The sequence below is a fragment of the Bubalus bubalis genome, chromosome 10, assembly GCF_019923935.1.
Source record: "Bubalus bubalis isolate 160015118507 breed Murrah chromosome 10, NDDB_SH_1, whole genome shotgun sequence".
NCBI classification, from domain to species: Eukaryota; Metazoa; Chordata; class Mammalia; order Artiodactyla; family Bovidae; genus Bubalus; species Bubalus bubalis.
In genome coordinates, this window is record NC_059166.1 from 27,690,475 (window position 1) to 27,705,523 (window position 15,049).

General features: G+C 41.7%; 1 protein-coding gene across 2 annotated transcripts in view; it reads left to right on the forward strand.

The window, feature by feature from the left end:
- The first annotated feature begins 859 nt into the window (after positions 1-859).
- Positions 860-15,049, forward strand: part of NHSL1 (NHS like 1) — a 156,509-nt gene continuing 142,319 nt past the window's right edge. Inside the window, exon 1 of one of the 2 annotated variants that reach the window (XM_044924171.2) lies at positions 860-1,885. In XM_044924171.2, the coding sequence (XP_044780106.2) occupies positions 1,684-1,885 (202 nt within the window). In that variant the 5' untranslated portion in view covers positions 860-1,683. The remainder of the gene's footprint in view (positions 1,886-15,049) is intronic. The other variant, XM_044924172.2, reaches the window with a different exon arrangement.

The following is a 15,049-nucleotide window of genomic DNA, read 5'->3' on the forward strand; positions in this document are numbered from 1 at the left end:
AGGGGGTTCTCAGGTGGCTCCGTGGTAAAGAATCCACCTGTGATGCAGGAGATGGAGCTTTAATCCTTGGGTGGGGAAGATCCCCTGGAGGGGGAAATGACAACCTGTTCCACCGTTCTTGCCTGGAAAATTGCATGGACAGAGGAGCCTGGCGGACTGCAGTCCTTGGGATCACAAAAGAGTCGAACACAACTGAGCGAATAAACAAGTACAGGAGAGTGAGATATGGACCCAGCTTTCTGCGTGTCCTTACTCTGAATGACTCTCTTGGGAGAGGATACTGACCCAAGTCGCTATGATAGAAAGCTGCAGAAATTCTTCACACCCCTAGGATTGTGGAATTATGCTGGCCTTGGGTGAATTGCTACACCCTAATGCATTCCAGCATGTGGCTCTAGATATTTTGCATGCTCTGATTAAGATTTACAAAGGGCTCGAGCCTGCAGCTAATTGTTACCAGTGTAGCTCTCAGATGATGGTTCTCTGTGATAGGATGATCATTCAAAGAGGAGAGGAATGACCCCCAGGGGCTGCTGGTGGCGAAGCAGAGGTAGCTCATCAGTCCCACGCTCTGGCTGCTGGTTGAAAATGGGAGAGGCCAAGACAGGTGCAGAAATGGCTGCACTTCACCTTCACTGAAAGCTGCAAGTGACATCATAGCTTGGTCAGTTTCATTCCCTTTGGAAGTAGATGATGACGTTCTTAAATCCATTTAGGAATGCTGATGAAATTTAACTACATAATCTTTGAAGGCACCTTCTAAAAAATCCCACTTCCAGAAGTGGTCTGATGATAATCCAGTTTTGGCTTTAAAAAATTTGTCCGGAAGTCTGTATTCTACACAGACTTGCATTTTCATAGCTTTGCTGGAGTTCAGAAGTTAGAGCTCCCTCTGAAGTGTTGGCTGCGGGGAGGCGGGGTTTTCTGTCTCCAATGAGGTGGCTTCAGTGTCTGGAAAAGCCTATCGCCTTTCACAGGAGCGCTTACTCTGTAATCCAAGCAATAGCCACGCAGCCTGTTTTATTGTTTGTGGAGTCCTGTGGCTCCTGGGCGCTTCACAGACGGGAAGGAGGGCAAGTGGGGGATTTACGACTCTGCACTGAGCTGGGGCCAGTGAGTCGAACTCTTTGATTTCTCCCAAGTCACCTGTGTGGGTGAACTTTAAACTAGGTACCTGAGTTGACGCTGAATCTTTTTCTCCAGCCTGAGGAGTTCCTTCTGTCTGCAACAGACGGCTGGCTTTCTGCCTGAGCGGGGAAAGATGCCTGGGAGAGGAATAGGATTACAGTACGGGATGCTAGGTACACACCAAAGAGTCGGAGTGCCTTGGTCCTGCTCTTCGCCAAGTCCTGACAAGCGTTCCTGAAATGAACGTTTTGCTTCTTTTTTAAAATTATACTTTTAGTCATTTTTATTGGGTGGAGGGAGACTGTGGATATTCTTGATCTTTAAACCAAGTACCACAATGTGAAAAAACGTTTTTTCCCCCTAAACTCTCATTTCCCTTTTTTTTTTGTAATTGGATGACACAGAAGCAGTCTTTCTGCAGACTCAGACTCTCGATATTGTCTGACTAAGTAGCAAGGAGGAGGTTCGTGGAAAGGACCTGGGACAGTTTGAAAAAACAAGGTTTTTGTTGGCTGGATTGACCTTTCTCTGTAGTCGACTTTGATGTGAAAGAAGATGAAAAAGGAAGGCTCTTCAGGTTCCTTTAGACTCAAGTCAAACCCAGGTTCCCTCTCACGTGCTGTGAGTTGGATAAATTTCTCCTCCTTGTCCAGGCAAACAAAGAGGCTGTTTCGCAGTGATGGGGAGTTGTCGGTCTGTGGGCAGCAGGTGGAAGCAGATGATGAAAACTGGACCTACAGAACCCAGCCCAGAAAAGGTGACTTGACTTTTTTTTTTTTATGTACACGTTTTTAGAAGTTTGCTCTGTACTGTTCTTTGTTGCTATCATTGATTTCTGTTCACAGTTTTTGACCCCTTTCGGAGTTTTTGTGGTGTTTTTATGTTGGAATTCAGTGTCAGTCATTTGTGTACATGTCTAAAGTAAAATACTCCTTAAACTAGATTCAACTTGAGACTGTGTCCTTCTCAGAAGGATAAAATAGTTGTTATGTGTCCCCAGCACTCTGCCCGCCTCCCCACCCCCCCACCTTCCACACACTCATGTGACTTGTGCAAAGTTCAATGGTAAGCCACCATCCTGGGAGGAATCGTCTGCTCTTTACAACAACTGAAGGTTAGGATATGGAGGTCTTTTCTAAAACGGCGCACTGAGAAAACTTTGGGAATCATGGGTAGACTTTCTGCATATTTCTTTAAGACAACTGAATTACCTGAACGCTTGAATGAACAGGTGCTAGGGTGACACCAAGGAAATGAACACACGAAGCACTAACCCTTGATATCGTGTCCAAAAGGAGTTTTTGGATTTCTTTCAAGTTTTTTTTCAGACCAGTGCTAGTTTCTGTTCGCAGGTTTAACATGTTTTGCCTTCTTCAAGGTGAAGAAAAATATCAATCCTGGCGGAAAAGAGGGGAACTATTTCAATATTTCTTAAACACACCCCTGTTTTATATTTAGAATTTCTGAGGTCTTCTTCCTAGAATGTTTACTGGACAGACTGAATTGTTAGGCTCTGAAATGGTTTCTCCATTCAGAGCAGTGGCACAGCCCAGTGGGGGAGTGCTATTTAAGGCTTACAAAGGAACCTCATCCAGACATTCCGCGTGATTGTGTTTTCCCTGTTTATCACATTCTTCCCGTGCCAAGAGAAACCTCGCTAAAACCTTTCAGAGACCTGTCATTCCCCTTCTTTTGGGAAACGAAACTGCTGAAATGTGAGAGAATCAACTAAGTTAAATATGAGCTTATGGGGACAGTAATTATATTCCATGGACTGGAAATTAAACGCACCCATCTTCACGGATAATGTAGGTTAAGCCATTTGCTCTTGTCTGTTAAACTATGGCTCAGGAGGGACTAGTTAATGCTCTTTGAAGATGTCAGTTGTTTATTATGTCAAGAAGGTGGTCCGCAGTGGTCGGCTGATACTGAGCCACAGTGTGATGTTTTTAGTTCAGATGGTGTATAAATTGCCTGGCGTAGAAAAGGCATTTATACTTTCTGGCTGGAGTTGTGTAGTTCAGTAAGTCCACGAACTTTGCTTTTTCTAAATGAGGAATAAGCTGTGGTTTTGGTAACTGGGTGGGTTGAAATGTTCCAAGGGTGGATACAGTAGTGCTGTGGTTGTGAGAGGGGGTAGTTTTAATTCCTTTGGGCTTTGCCAGAGGTGGTTGTTTTATGACTTGTTTTGTTTTAAATCAACTGCTGTCAAGTTTCTGTTAAAGACTGTGTACATGTGAGCACGAGGCTTTAGGATTTCTATCATAGACGCTCCATCTAAATTAACACTAAAGGGAAAGAAACTGTGAATTTGCATGCATTAGTTTTGGTTGGGAAATGAAGCAAATACTGTACACTTGACTTGTAAAAAATAAAGAAGTCATTGTAAAGACCAGAGCGATTTGTGGAAGGAGGACTTGTTTATGTAAGAAAACAAAAGATTGTGCCCTTTATCCCGTACTGTAATGGGGAATTCTATAGCCTCGTGAAGATAAATGGTGGCATAATACAGTGTGTACATTTATACAGAGCTAGAAATAATTGGACATGGATAATATTATCACTTTGACATGTGCATTTACGGGGACATCCTTAAAAAGCTGCCTATAGATCAGAATTCATGATCTTGGATTCTGTTTTCACATTTGATTTGCAAAAGAAAATTGGCTCCCAACTTTGACATGTTGCCTCAGGAGCATTATAACAGTTGATCTTTATTCCACATAATTCTTTCCTTTGGAGAAATATGGAATGACTTTTGTTTATCCTTAGCGATCAAAAGAGGGAATATCTTTCAGAAAAGTTATACGGGGTTGGAGTTTTAGTTTTCATTGTTGATTTTTTTTTTTTAGGAGCATCAAATAAGCTAGAAGTCTAACAAGGATTATCAGTCAGTGCCAAGAATACCCAATGGGCATATTAGGATTTGTTTGCAAATAAATATATATTGAAGACATATTGGTCTGATGGGGATTGGATAGCATCTTTCTTTTATATCTGTCTGCCTAGACCTCATGCATCTGAATCCACTTCCTTTCAGCCTGCTCCCCAACCCCTTGACCTTATTTTAACATTTTCGTGATTTACACAAGTCTCTAAAAACCTGATCTTCATCTTCTCCTCTGCAGACATGTACTACCATCAAGCAGTGACAGCCAGAGGTAGGCAGTGCAGCTTAACAAGTCTTCCTCGAGTCAGTGGTCCTGTCTGTGTTCTTCCCCCTACCCCCACCCCCAAGGGATCTGTCCGATGGGCTGATGGGGTGTCCGGTTCTGCAGGCTCTCTCCCTCCCATCCAGCAGCTGCTGCTAGGTCAGAGTGCTTGCCCTGCTCTCTGCCTACTTCTCCAGGTCACATTGCTTTGCTCAATTAGCCTACTGAATCACCACTATCAGCGGTGTTTCAGTGGTATGTTGAATAAGATGCACATTCATTTTATTAAATAGTTCTTTCAAATTTTGTTTTTGTGCTTTTTATAGTGAATCTCCATATTAGATTGCTTATCAATAACACCATAATAAAGTGTTCAAGTGGTTACCCTTATGGCTGTCTATCAGTACACAGTCCCATCACTTTATAATCCATTGTTACTGATTATATTCAAGAAGCTAAGGATAAAATTCCTGAGCCTAAAAAGTAACTAGAAGATACATATTGATATGTCCGAAGCAATCACAAGTAAGGACCTTTGTGCTTTCTCATGTTCTAGCACGTGACAAGTTTCAAAACTCTCTTGTATTGACATTGGTACTCTGAAAGGTAAAAATGAATTGAGTAACAGTAGTGACCCATCCTTAGAGTCTTTAGGTGATGTGATCCACTATAACAGCAGATGATATTTTGACTTAATTAGCCATGATAATCAAGTGTCCTTTAGAATATTAATGAACCATGTGCTGTTTTACTAGATGCCTGTGTAGTCAAAAAGTAGAAGTTAGTTGTAAATGGGACAAGCTGTTACTTTTCTTGTGGAGTTATGAGAGAATTTAGAAGGAATTTTCATTGAGTATCATGTGTAGGGTACAGAGAAGTATAAACACACGGCCCCTGAAGTCATGGAATTCATACTTCAGGGGAGAGGTGAATAAGGCATCTAATGGAGAATTAAAGAGAAAATGCAGGAGAATTGTGAAAAAGTGTGAAAAAAGTTTTAGAATGAGAAGATACTTTATCTGGAGCACTTTCATGTTTTGCAAGGTTTTCCAGCTGTGCATTGATTTACATAATATTTAATGAGCTCCTGCTTTGTTTCCAGTATATGGAAGGTTCTCAAGGGAGACTAATGACCAGTAATATTTATTCTGTGCTTCCCCTATCTCACTTGCTTACTCTTCTTTTGCCAATTAAAACCAAAAGAGGAGGAATTATAGAGGGGTATCCTCTCATTGAGCAGAGTGTGTTTTGTTGGAGCCCCAGTTCTGTTCATTTGTGCAGAGGCATGATTGATGATTCTGGTATTGGCAGGTCAACAGATTGGGTAATTGACATGCAAAGCCTCAATTTAAAGGGTGCTTTCATTCTCTTCTTCTGGATGTTGCCATATGTATTAATAACATTGCAAAATTGGAATCATTTGAATTTCAGTTCACTCCCTTCACAGAAGCTACAAAAATGACCAGAGAATGGCCTTACTAGGTATCAAGGGTAATGAATAATCCATACACTAGGTTATCAATTGTCCAGTGTGGGAATTGGCTGTATTTAAAATAATTTCATCCCAATGTCCTCGCTGATAAAACAGTCGCAGAATACAGAATGCTTGTGCATAATTAGATTAGCAGTGACTTCAGATATTATAGTGGAGAAAAATGGCATGGCAGACCAAAAGCTGCAAGGTCAAGATCCTGTTACTATGTAAATACCTGTGATTTATTTTTGATCGTAAAATCTTTAACATTATAAGATTTGAGAACATTTCCTCCATGGCATTAAAAAAAAAACAAAAAAACAAAAAAACGACTTGGGAAATACTGTCAAAGCAGCACTGCAAATTTGAGAGTAAAATTACACATTACACAAATATTTATGCTGAGGATCACTGTGTATGTTGGAAAAATAGCAAAATGGAGTTTATCTTGGTGTCTTAATAAAAAGAGATAAGAAGAATATTCTCAGTGTGGTGAATGTAATGTTTTCTTTCTACTGAAGCTGACATGCTGTGAAAGAGACAAACAATGAATGCCACTTAATATTTTATCTGGTTCGTTGAGACTGCCCTTTATTAACCTTTGTTTTTTCTTTTGAAATTAGAGTCTCTGTCTTGCTGCCTTATTGCAAAAATGATCCTATTTGTTATTAAATTGATGAAGTTCTATCAAGATATTTTATCTAATACCCTTTCTTTATTTTCTTGTTTTTAGAAGTTTGTGGATTTGCTTTGAGACTTAGGTACTTATTTAGATTACTGGAGATATCAGAGTAATGAAGGAAATAACTTATTGTGAGAGCTTGGGTTTCAAAGTGAGTAACCTGTGTTCTTTTTTCTTTTAAAAAATTCAATTAATTTTAAAATTAACATATAGTTAATATAACCTGTGTTGTTTTCCATGGATATGTCTTTACTGAGTTTTGAAATTGTCTTTACTTTTTTTGAAATTGTTCTTTACAGTTATTTTAAAAGTAATTAAAAATACACTGCACATTAATTAGGATTAATTCTTATTTCTCTTACAACTTGTATTTATATAATTAGGTATTCATAGAAAGTGTTATATTTTCATGTAATTTCAGAGGTTTGGGATTTAGCTGTCATTTTCTGTCAAATTAAGTGGGGTGTTTGTGTTTATTTTTACCACAGTATTTCCTATCAGATGCTTCAGGTAGCTCCAGGGCTGTCAGTTTTATCTCAAGGTCTGTTGTGTCTGCACTCAGTCACTGTCCGTCTTTACTGTGGTCCAGGTCTTCATCAGCTCTTACCTGGCCTTCTGAAAGGTCTTCTCCTTTTGTTATCTTCACTCTTGTTGTCTTTGAGCTGTTAATATTCTTGAGTCTACACTACAATTGAAGTGATCTTCTTAAAATACAAATACCATATATCTGTGTATGCTTAGTCATTCAGTCATGTCCGACTCTTTGCAACCCTATGAACTATAGTCTGCTAGGCTCCTCTGTCCTTGAGATTTCCCAGGCAAGAATACTGGAGTGGGTTGCCATTTCCTCCTTCAGGAGATCTTCCTGACCCAGGGATTGAACCTGTGTCTCCTGCATCGGCAGGTGGATTCTTTGCCACTGAGCCACCTAGGAAGCCCCATAAATAGTCCCCCTTTATCCTTGGTTTCAATTTTTACGGATTCAGTTACCTGTGGTCAACTGTAATCTGAAAATATTAAATGGAAAATTCCAGAAATTATAACTTTTAAATTGTACACTGTTCTGAATAGCATGAGGAATTCTCTTGCCATCCTGCTCTGTGCTGCCTGGGATGTGAGTAACCCCTTTGTTCAGAGTATCCCACCCGTTAGTCACTTAGTGGCCATCTCGTCTCGGTTATCAGATTGACTGTCACGGTATCGCGGTGCTTGTGTTCCAGTCACCCTCATTTCACTTAATAATAACCCCAAAGCGCAAGAGTCATGATGTTCACAATTCAGATAAACCAAAGAGAAGCCATGAAGTGCCTTATTTGACTGAAAATGTGAACTTCTCGACTAAAGGACAGGGAAAAAAATCCTATACTGACTGATGTTGCCAAAATCTATGGTAAGAAGGAATCCTCTATCTGTGAAATTGTGAAGAAGGAAAAATAAATTCGTGTTAGTTTTACTGTTGTGCCTCAAATTGCAAGTTACAGCCACAATGTGTCATAAGTGCTTAGTTAAGATGAAAAAAAGCATTAAATTTGAATAATAAGATATTTTGAAAGAGAGATACATTCTTAAACCTCTTATAGTATTTTGTTATTAGTAATTTCTGTTACTCTCTTACTGTGCCTAATTTATAAATTAAACTTTATTATAGGTATATGCAGGAAGAAACGTAGTGTACATAGGATGCAGGACTATCCTTGGTTTCAGGTACCCCTAGGGGGTCTTCTTTTCTGATGATCCAACAGATGTTGGCAATTTGATCTCTGGTTCCTCTGCCTTTTCTAAACCCATCTGAACATCTGGAAGTTCACGGTTCACCTACTGTTGAAGCCTGGCTTGGAGAATTTTGAGCATTACTTTGCTAGTGTGTGAGATGAGTGCAATTGTGTGGTAGTTTGAGCATTCTTTGGCATTGCCTTTTTTTGGGATTGGAATGAAAACTGACCTTTTCCAGTCCTGTGGCTGCTGCTGAGTTTTCCAAATTTGCTGGCATGTTGAGTGCAGCACTTTCACAGCATCGTCTTTCAGAATTTGAAATAACTCAGCTGGAATTCCATCACTTCCACTAGCTTTGTTTATAGTGATGCTTTCTAAGGCCCACTTGACTTCACATTCCAGGATATCTGGCTCTAGGTGAGTGATCACACCGTTGTGTTTACCTGGGCCATGAAGATCTTTTTTGTAGAGTTCTATGTATTCTTGCCACCTCTTCTTAATATCTTCTGCTTCTGTTAGGTCCATACCATTTCTGTCCTTAATTGTGCTCCTTTTTGCATGAAATGTTCCCTTGGTATCTCTTATTTTCTTGAAGAGATCTCTAGTCTTTCCCATTCTATTGTTTTCTTCTATTTCTTTGCATTGATCACCGAGGAAGGCTTTATTTTCTCTCCTTGCTATTCTTTGGAACTCTGCATTCAAATGGGTATATCTTTCCTTTTCGCTTCTCTCCAAGGCCAAATTTGCCTATTATTCTGGGTATCTCTTGACTTTCTACTTTTGCATTCCAGTCCCCTATAATGAAAGAATATCTTTTTTTGGGTGTTAGTGCTAGAAGGTCTTGTAGGTCTTCATAGAACTGTTCAACTCTGGCTTCTTACTGGGGTACAGACTTGGATTACTGTGATATTGAATGGTTTGCCTTGGAAACAAACAGAGATCATTCTGTTGTTTTTGAGATTGCATCGAAGTACTTCATTTAGGACTCTTTTGTTGACTATGATGGCTACTCCATTTCTTCTAAGTGACTCTTGCCCACAGTAGTAGATATAATGGTTATCTGAGTTAAATTCATCCATTCCAGTCCATTTTAGTTCACTGATTCCTAAAATATTGATGTTCACTCTTGCCATCTCCTATCTGACCACTTCCAATTTGCCCTGATTCATGAACCTAACTTTCCAGGTTCCTATGCAATATTGTTCTTTACAGTATCAGACTTTACTTCCATCACCAGTCACACCCACAACTGGGTGTTATTTTTGCTTTCTGGAGTCATTTCTCCACTCTTCTCCAGTACCATATTGGGCACCTACTGACCCGGGGAGTTCATCTTTCAGTGTCCTATCTTTTCATACTGTTTTCATGGGGTTTTTCATACTGTTTTCATACCCTAGCCTTGTCATACTGTTCATGGGGTTCTCAAGGCAAGAAAACTGAAGTGGTTTGCCATTCCCTTCTCCAGTGGACCCCGTTTTGTCAGAACTCTTCCACTATGACCCATCTGTCTTGAATGGCCCTACACGGCATGGCTCATAGTTTCATTGAGTTAGACTAGGCTGTGGTCCATGTAATCAGTTTGATTAGTTTTCTGTGATTGTGGTTTTCATTCTGATGGATAAGGATAAGAGGTTTGTGAAAGCTTTCTGAGGAGAGAGACTGACTGAGGGGGAAACTGAGTCTTGTTCTGATGGGCGGGGCCATGTTCAATAAATCTTTAATTGGATTTTCCGTTGTTGGGCTGGGCTGTGGTCCCTCCCTGTTGTTTGACCTGAGGCGAAACTGTGGTGGAGGTAATGAAGATAATGGCGACTTCCTCCAAAAGGTCCCATGCAGGCGCTACTGCACTGAGTGCCCTGGACCTTGCAGCATGCCACCGCTGACCCACGCCTCTTCCGGAGACTCCTGCACACTCACAGGCAAGTCAACAAACTATGGAAAATTCTTAAAGAGATGGCAATACCAGACCACCTGATCTGCCTCCTGAGAAATCTATATGCAGGTCAAGAAGCAACAGTTAGAACTGGACATGGAACAACAGACTGGTTCCAAATTGGGAAAGGAGTACGTCAAGGCAACTTATATGCTGAGTACATCATGCAGAATACCAGGCTGGATGAAGCACAAGCTGGAATCAGGATTGCCAGGAGAAATAACAATAACCTCAGATATGCAGATGAAACCACCCTTATGGCAGAAAGTGAAGAACTAAAGAGCCTCTTGATGGAAGTGAAAGAGGAGAGTGAAAATGTTGTCTTAAAACTCAATATTCAAAGAACTAAGATCATGGTATCTGGTCCTGTCACTTCATGGCAAATAGATGGGGAAACAATGGAAACAGTGAGAGACTTTACTTTTGGGGGGCTCCAAAATCACTGCAGATGGTGACTGCAGCCATGAAATTAAAAGATGCTTGCCCCTTGAAAGAAAAGCTATGACCAACCTAGACAACATATTAAAAAGCAGAGACGTTACTTTGCTAACAAAAGTCCATCTAGTCAAAGCTATGGTTTTTCCGAAGTCATGTATGGGTGTGAGAGTTGGACTGTAAAGAAAGCTGAGCGCTGAAAAATTGATGCTTTTGAACTGTGGTGTTGGAGAAGACTTTTGAGAGTCCCTTGGACTGCCAGGAGATCCAGCCAGTCCATCCTAAAGGAAATCAGTCCTGAGTGTTCATTGGAAGGACTGATGTTGAAGCTGAAACTCCAATACTTTGGCCACCTGATGTGAAGAACTGACTCATTTGAAAAGACCCTGATGTTGGGAAAGATTGAAGGTGGGAGGAGAAGGGGCCGACAGAGGATGAGATGGTTGGATGGCATCACTGACTTGATGGACATGAGTTTGAGTAAGCTCCAAGAGTTGGTGATGGACAGGGAGGTCTGGCGTGCTGGAGTCTATGGGGTTGCAAAGAGTTGGACATGACTGAGTGACTGAACTGCACCTGGGGGCGTCTTAGAACGTATCCCCTATGGATCAAGGGGTACTGCTGTCTAACTCAGTCACTTGTCTGTGGCCCCTACTGTGCGTGGAATGAAGTCCTTACAATGGCATGAGACCCTCCTCTATCTTATGCCTTCCTGTCTGCTCTCCCTTTTAACTGCACAAGTAGCAGACAGAGCCGTAGCTCTTTCACAACTCCAGAACTTTCATCTCCCAGTCCCTGAGTCAGTCTGGATGCTCCAGTCTCCTCCTCTGCCTGTAACTAGCCTGCTTAACCTTCTGAACTTGTTTAAAACTCTGTGAAGTCTTCCCTGATCCCTGGAGGGCAGAGCACATTACTCCCGTCTCTGTGTTATTTCTGGGCCTTCTACATACCTCTGTGATTGCATTTATCAGACACTGGGTTGTACTTATTTGTTTACTCGCCTGTGTCTTGAGCTAGACTGTGAATTCCTTTAGGGCAGGGACCAGGTCTTCCTTATCTTTTTTTATCCCCAAGGCTAAGTACCCAGAAAAGGGATACTGATGCGGTGAGCATAACTCACCTGGGACACTCTTAATAGTGCTGTTTACCCAGGCCCACATGCCAAACAGTACTCTGGATTTGCGTGAAGTGTGGTGGGTCTTAGGTGGCACTGTGTGCTTGCTTTGTCGATTATACTGCTGAATGTAATCTTAACGTGCTCCCGACTCCGGACTTTTCCGAGTGTAGTGAGAGAGAGGGTGCAGTTTGTGGGAACATAATTTTGGTGGCAGTCGGCCATATCCTGTTACTCCACGCACACTGTGCCTGTATGAGACATTTCGTACAAGCGTTTGACCCTGGCTGTTTTGACCATGAGTAACGTTGACTTAGTGAATGGGGCTAAGGTGTGGGTTGGATGATGCCGTGTCTGATAAGGGGAGGCAGCTGGGGGCTATAGCCACCTCTTAACCGGTTTTCCTTCTTTCATTCTTGTTCTCCTCCCCACCCCCACCCTCACCCCAAGCCAGGCAATCTTAAGACAGTGGCCTCAGCAACCCTGTAAAACATCAAACAGAAGTCAAACTGTGTGACTTCACTGCTTAAAACCTTTCTCAGACAGTTTAATAACTAGCATCTTTACAGTGTTCTCGGAGGCCCTACGGGGGTGGGCTCCCTGACCCCATCGCTTCCCTAACCTCATCACCTGTGCTTTCCCCTTAACTCTCCTCCACGTCACACCAGACTCCTTGCTGCTGTTAGGACAGGCCATGCAACTTGACCTTGCCCTCCTCCTAGACTCCCAGCTGTACATCTTATTCTCACCTTCTCTTGCTTTCTTCAGGTCTTTCCTGAAAAAATCACCAGGGACCCTATTTAAAATTACCACATCTTTGCATGCTTGGCACTTGAACGATCTTTGCATTTCCCATGCCATCCTGGGGAGCACTGTGAAGGCTGAGGAGCATTGGTCCCACCATAAAGCTGGATTCCCAGAGAAGGATGCTGCCCTCCGCAGCTGTATTCCCTTCCTGTGATGCTCTGCAATGTGGAGGATGGGGCTATAGTCTGAGTGAGGATACTAGAGTCTGAACTTGGGTGCAGCTGCTCTGGGGTTGCTGAGTGCCGGAAGCCCCACACAAAGACACCTATAGGAAGTTGATCTTTTCATCAAAACTGAGCCTAAAATATTTACTGATGTGAGTAACTTTCTTATTCCACGTGTCTGTCACTACTTACCAGCCAATAGAAAGGTGCACATGATCTAAGTATTCTTTTCTCCCGTCCCTTGATGACAGACTTGGCACTTAACGTTTGCAAGTACATTTGTTCTACCAAACCTATGGTCGTGTAAGCCATGAGTCCATCTGGCGTGACTTCTACTGACATCTCTTATCACATGGTCCTAACAGCGGTAGTACCCTGTTGAACTCTGAAATCCTAAGGGAAGAAAATTTGCCTTTTATACCTTTGTGTTGTGTAGCAGCACCTCTTCCCTGACTATCCAATGCAGCATCTCAGGGTGTTTGCTGTCATTTATGGCTGATTACTGACTAGTCACCAAAGACATTAAATCAACAATTATTTACTTAGTTCTTGTTAGAACCCACCACTGTGCTGGGCACATCACGTTTTGGCTATGTAAGCGTGTATAATGCGTGGTGAGCACTTGCCTGGCTGAGCAGCTGTCTGAGACCATCTCCCTGGAGCAGAGGGATTTGTTGGCCGGGTTCCTCAGTTAATTCCCTCCCTCTGCACTGTCCTTTACTTAGACTGATTCCCTGGATCTGGGCATCGGTTGTGGATCCTTGTGTTTTGAGAGCTTCTGTGGCCTTGTAGACTTGGTATAAATCAACCTTGAAAAAGCCATGAGGAGGAGGAAGTCTCTCATAGGAGTGAAGATGGCTTGGCTTTCGAGTGATCTAGAGTGACCTGACCCACGACCTTTCCTAGAGCAGGTGCTCATGGAGAATGGTGGAATGAGGAGTGACTCTGCCCTGCCATTTTCATGCCCTCCTATTTTCCAAAAAGATTCTGTTGAGGGCAGTAGTGAAAGGAAGATAACCGAAGGAGATGGCAATAGATGGGTGGGAAGGAGGAGGGATGAGATACAAGGAGAGAAGAAATGATAGGTCTCCATACCTCTCTATTTCACCTTCTTTTTGCCGACACTTTTCTGACTCCATCTCCTAAATCTATAAAGTAATGATAGTAGTCTAGTGGGACTCAGACATGTTTCTGAATGTGCTCCCTGCAGGACTAATTGTTTATAATAGTTAAGATATGTTTGATTTTAAGACATAGCTTAATAAACCTTTTGTACATGGTTGATAAGTGTGGGGTAAAAATAAAGGCTAATCTGTTTACTGGCTAAAATTTCAGTGTACAAGTAAACTGTTAGATTTGGGTGTAATAAATACTTACCTTGCTCTAAGGAAAGCCCATTTATAAGTGAAAGCCACAAGCAGTTGAGATTTCATAAACTACATCACTTGATTTTTGTTTTTGTTTTTCAGTAAACTTTAAAAAGAGAATGTGAGAATAAATATGTTTTATTGTTGTTACAGTTCCTTTGCCTGTGTTCCTGAAGGTTCTCTTTCACTTTGTAACTGGAAACGCCTCAGTTAAAGTAGAAGCTGGGTACCTGGTGTTTCTGGATTACATTTTGAGATAAACCAGAATTCCTATCTGGACACAGGTGTGTACTGCTTCAGTCTTGAGTGGTTGGAGGTTCTTTTACAAAGAATACAAAAGGCAATTTGTGAATTGACCTTGGTGGGTGGTTGGGGCTGGTTCTTGGCTTGGTTGCTGTGGTCATCTTGACTGGTGGTTATTTATTTACATAATTTTTTTTTCACCCATGGAAAGTACATAGAGTCCTTTGACTTCCTGGAAAAAGAACTTTGATTTTTCACCTTAAAGCAATTTTACTGCAGAGTTAATCAACATACTCTATTCCAACTATAAAAAGATCATTTAAGTCCTTTTTCTTTTCCTTGCTACATTTCCACGTCCAATTCTTTGCCCTTAAGTATGAATGTGGTTCTGTTCTAAGGATCCCAGTTCTGTTTGATATGTACAGACTTTTTTTGAGCTTGCTTGTTGCATTTGGGATGTTCTTGTGTGCTTTAGGAAGCTGGTGAGATTGGGGTTGCATTCCTTCAGCGTTCCTTTGGATCATCTCCCCTGGAGAAGGAAATGGCAACCCACTCCAGTTCTCTTGCCTGGAAAATCCCATGGACAGAGGAGCCTGGCGGGCTACGGTCCATGGGATCGTAAAGCGTTGGACACGACTGAGCGACTTCAGTTTCCTTTCCTTTTTTTGGATATCAGGCCTTGGTTACTTCCCACACACTGGGGTTTGTGTTAGTTTGTGCAGTGGCTCTGTGTGCTCATGTCATTGTAACCAGGGAAAAGTTAGGTAACTGAGTTTAGAAATCTTAAAGGTTATGTTTAGGTTCCAACTAATAAAGGCCTGAATAAAAACACAATTG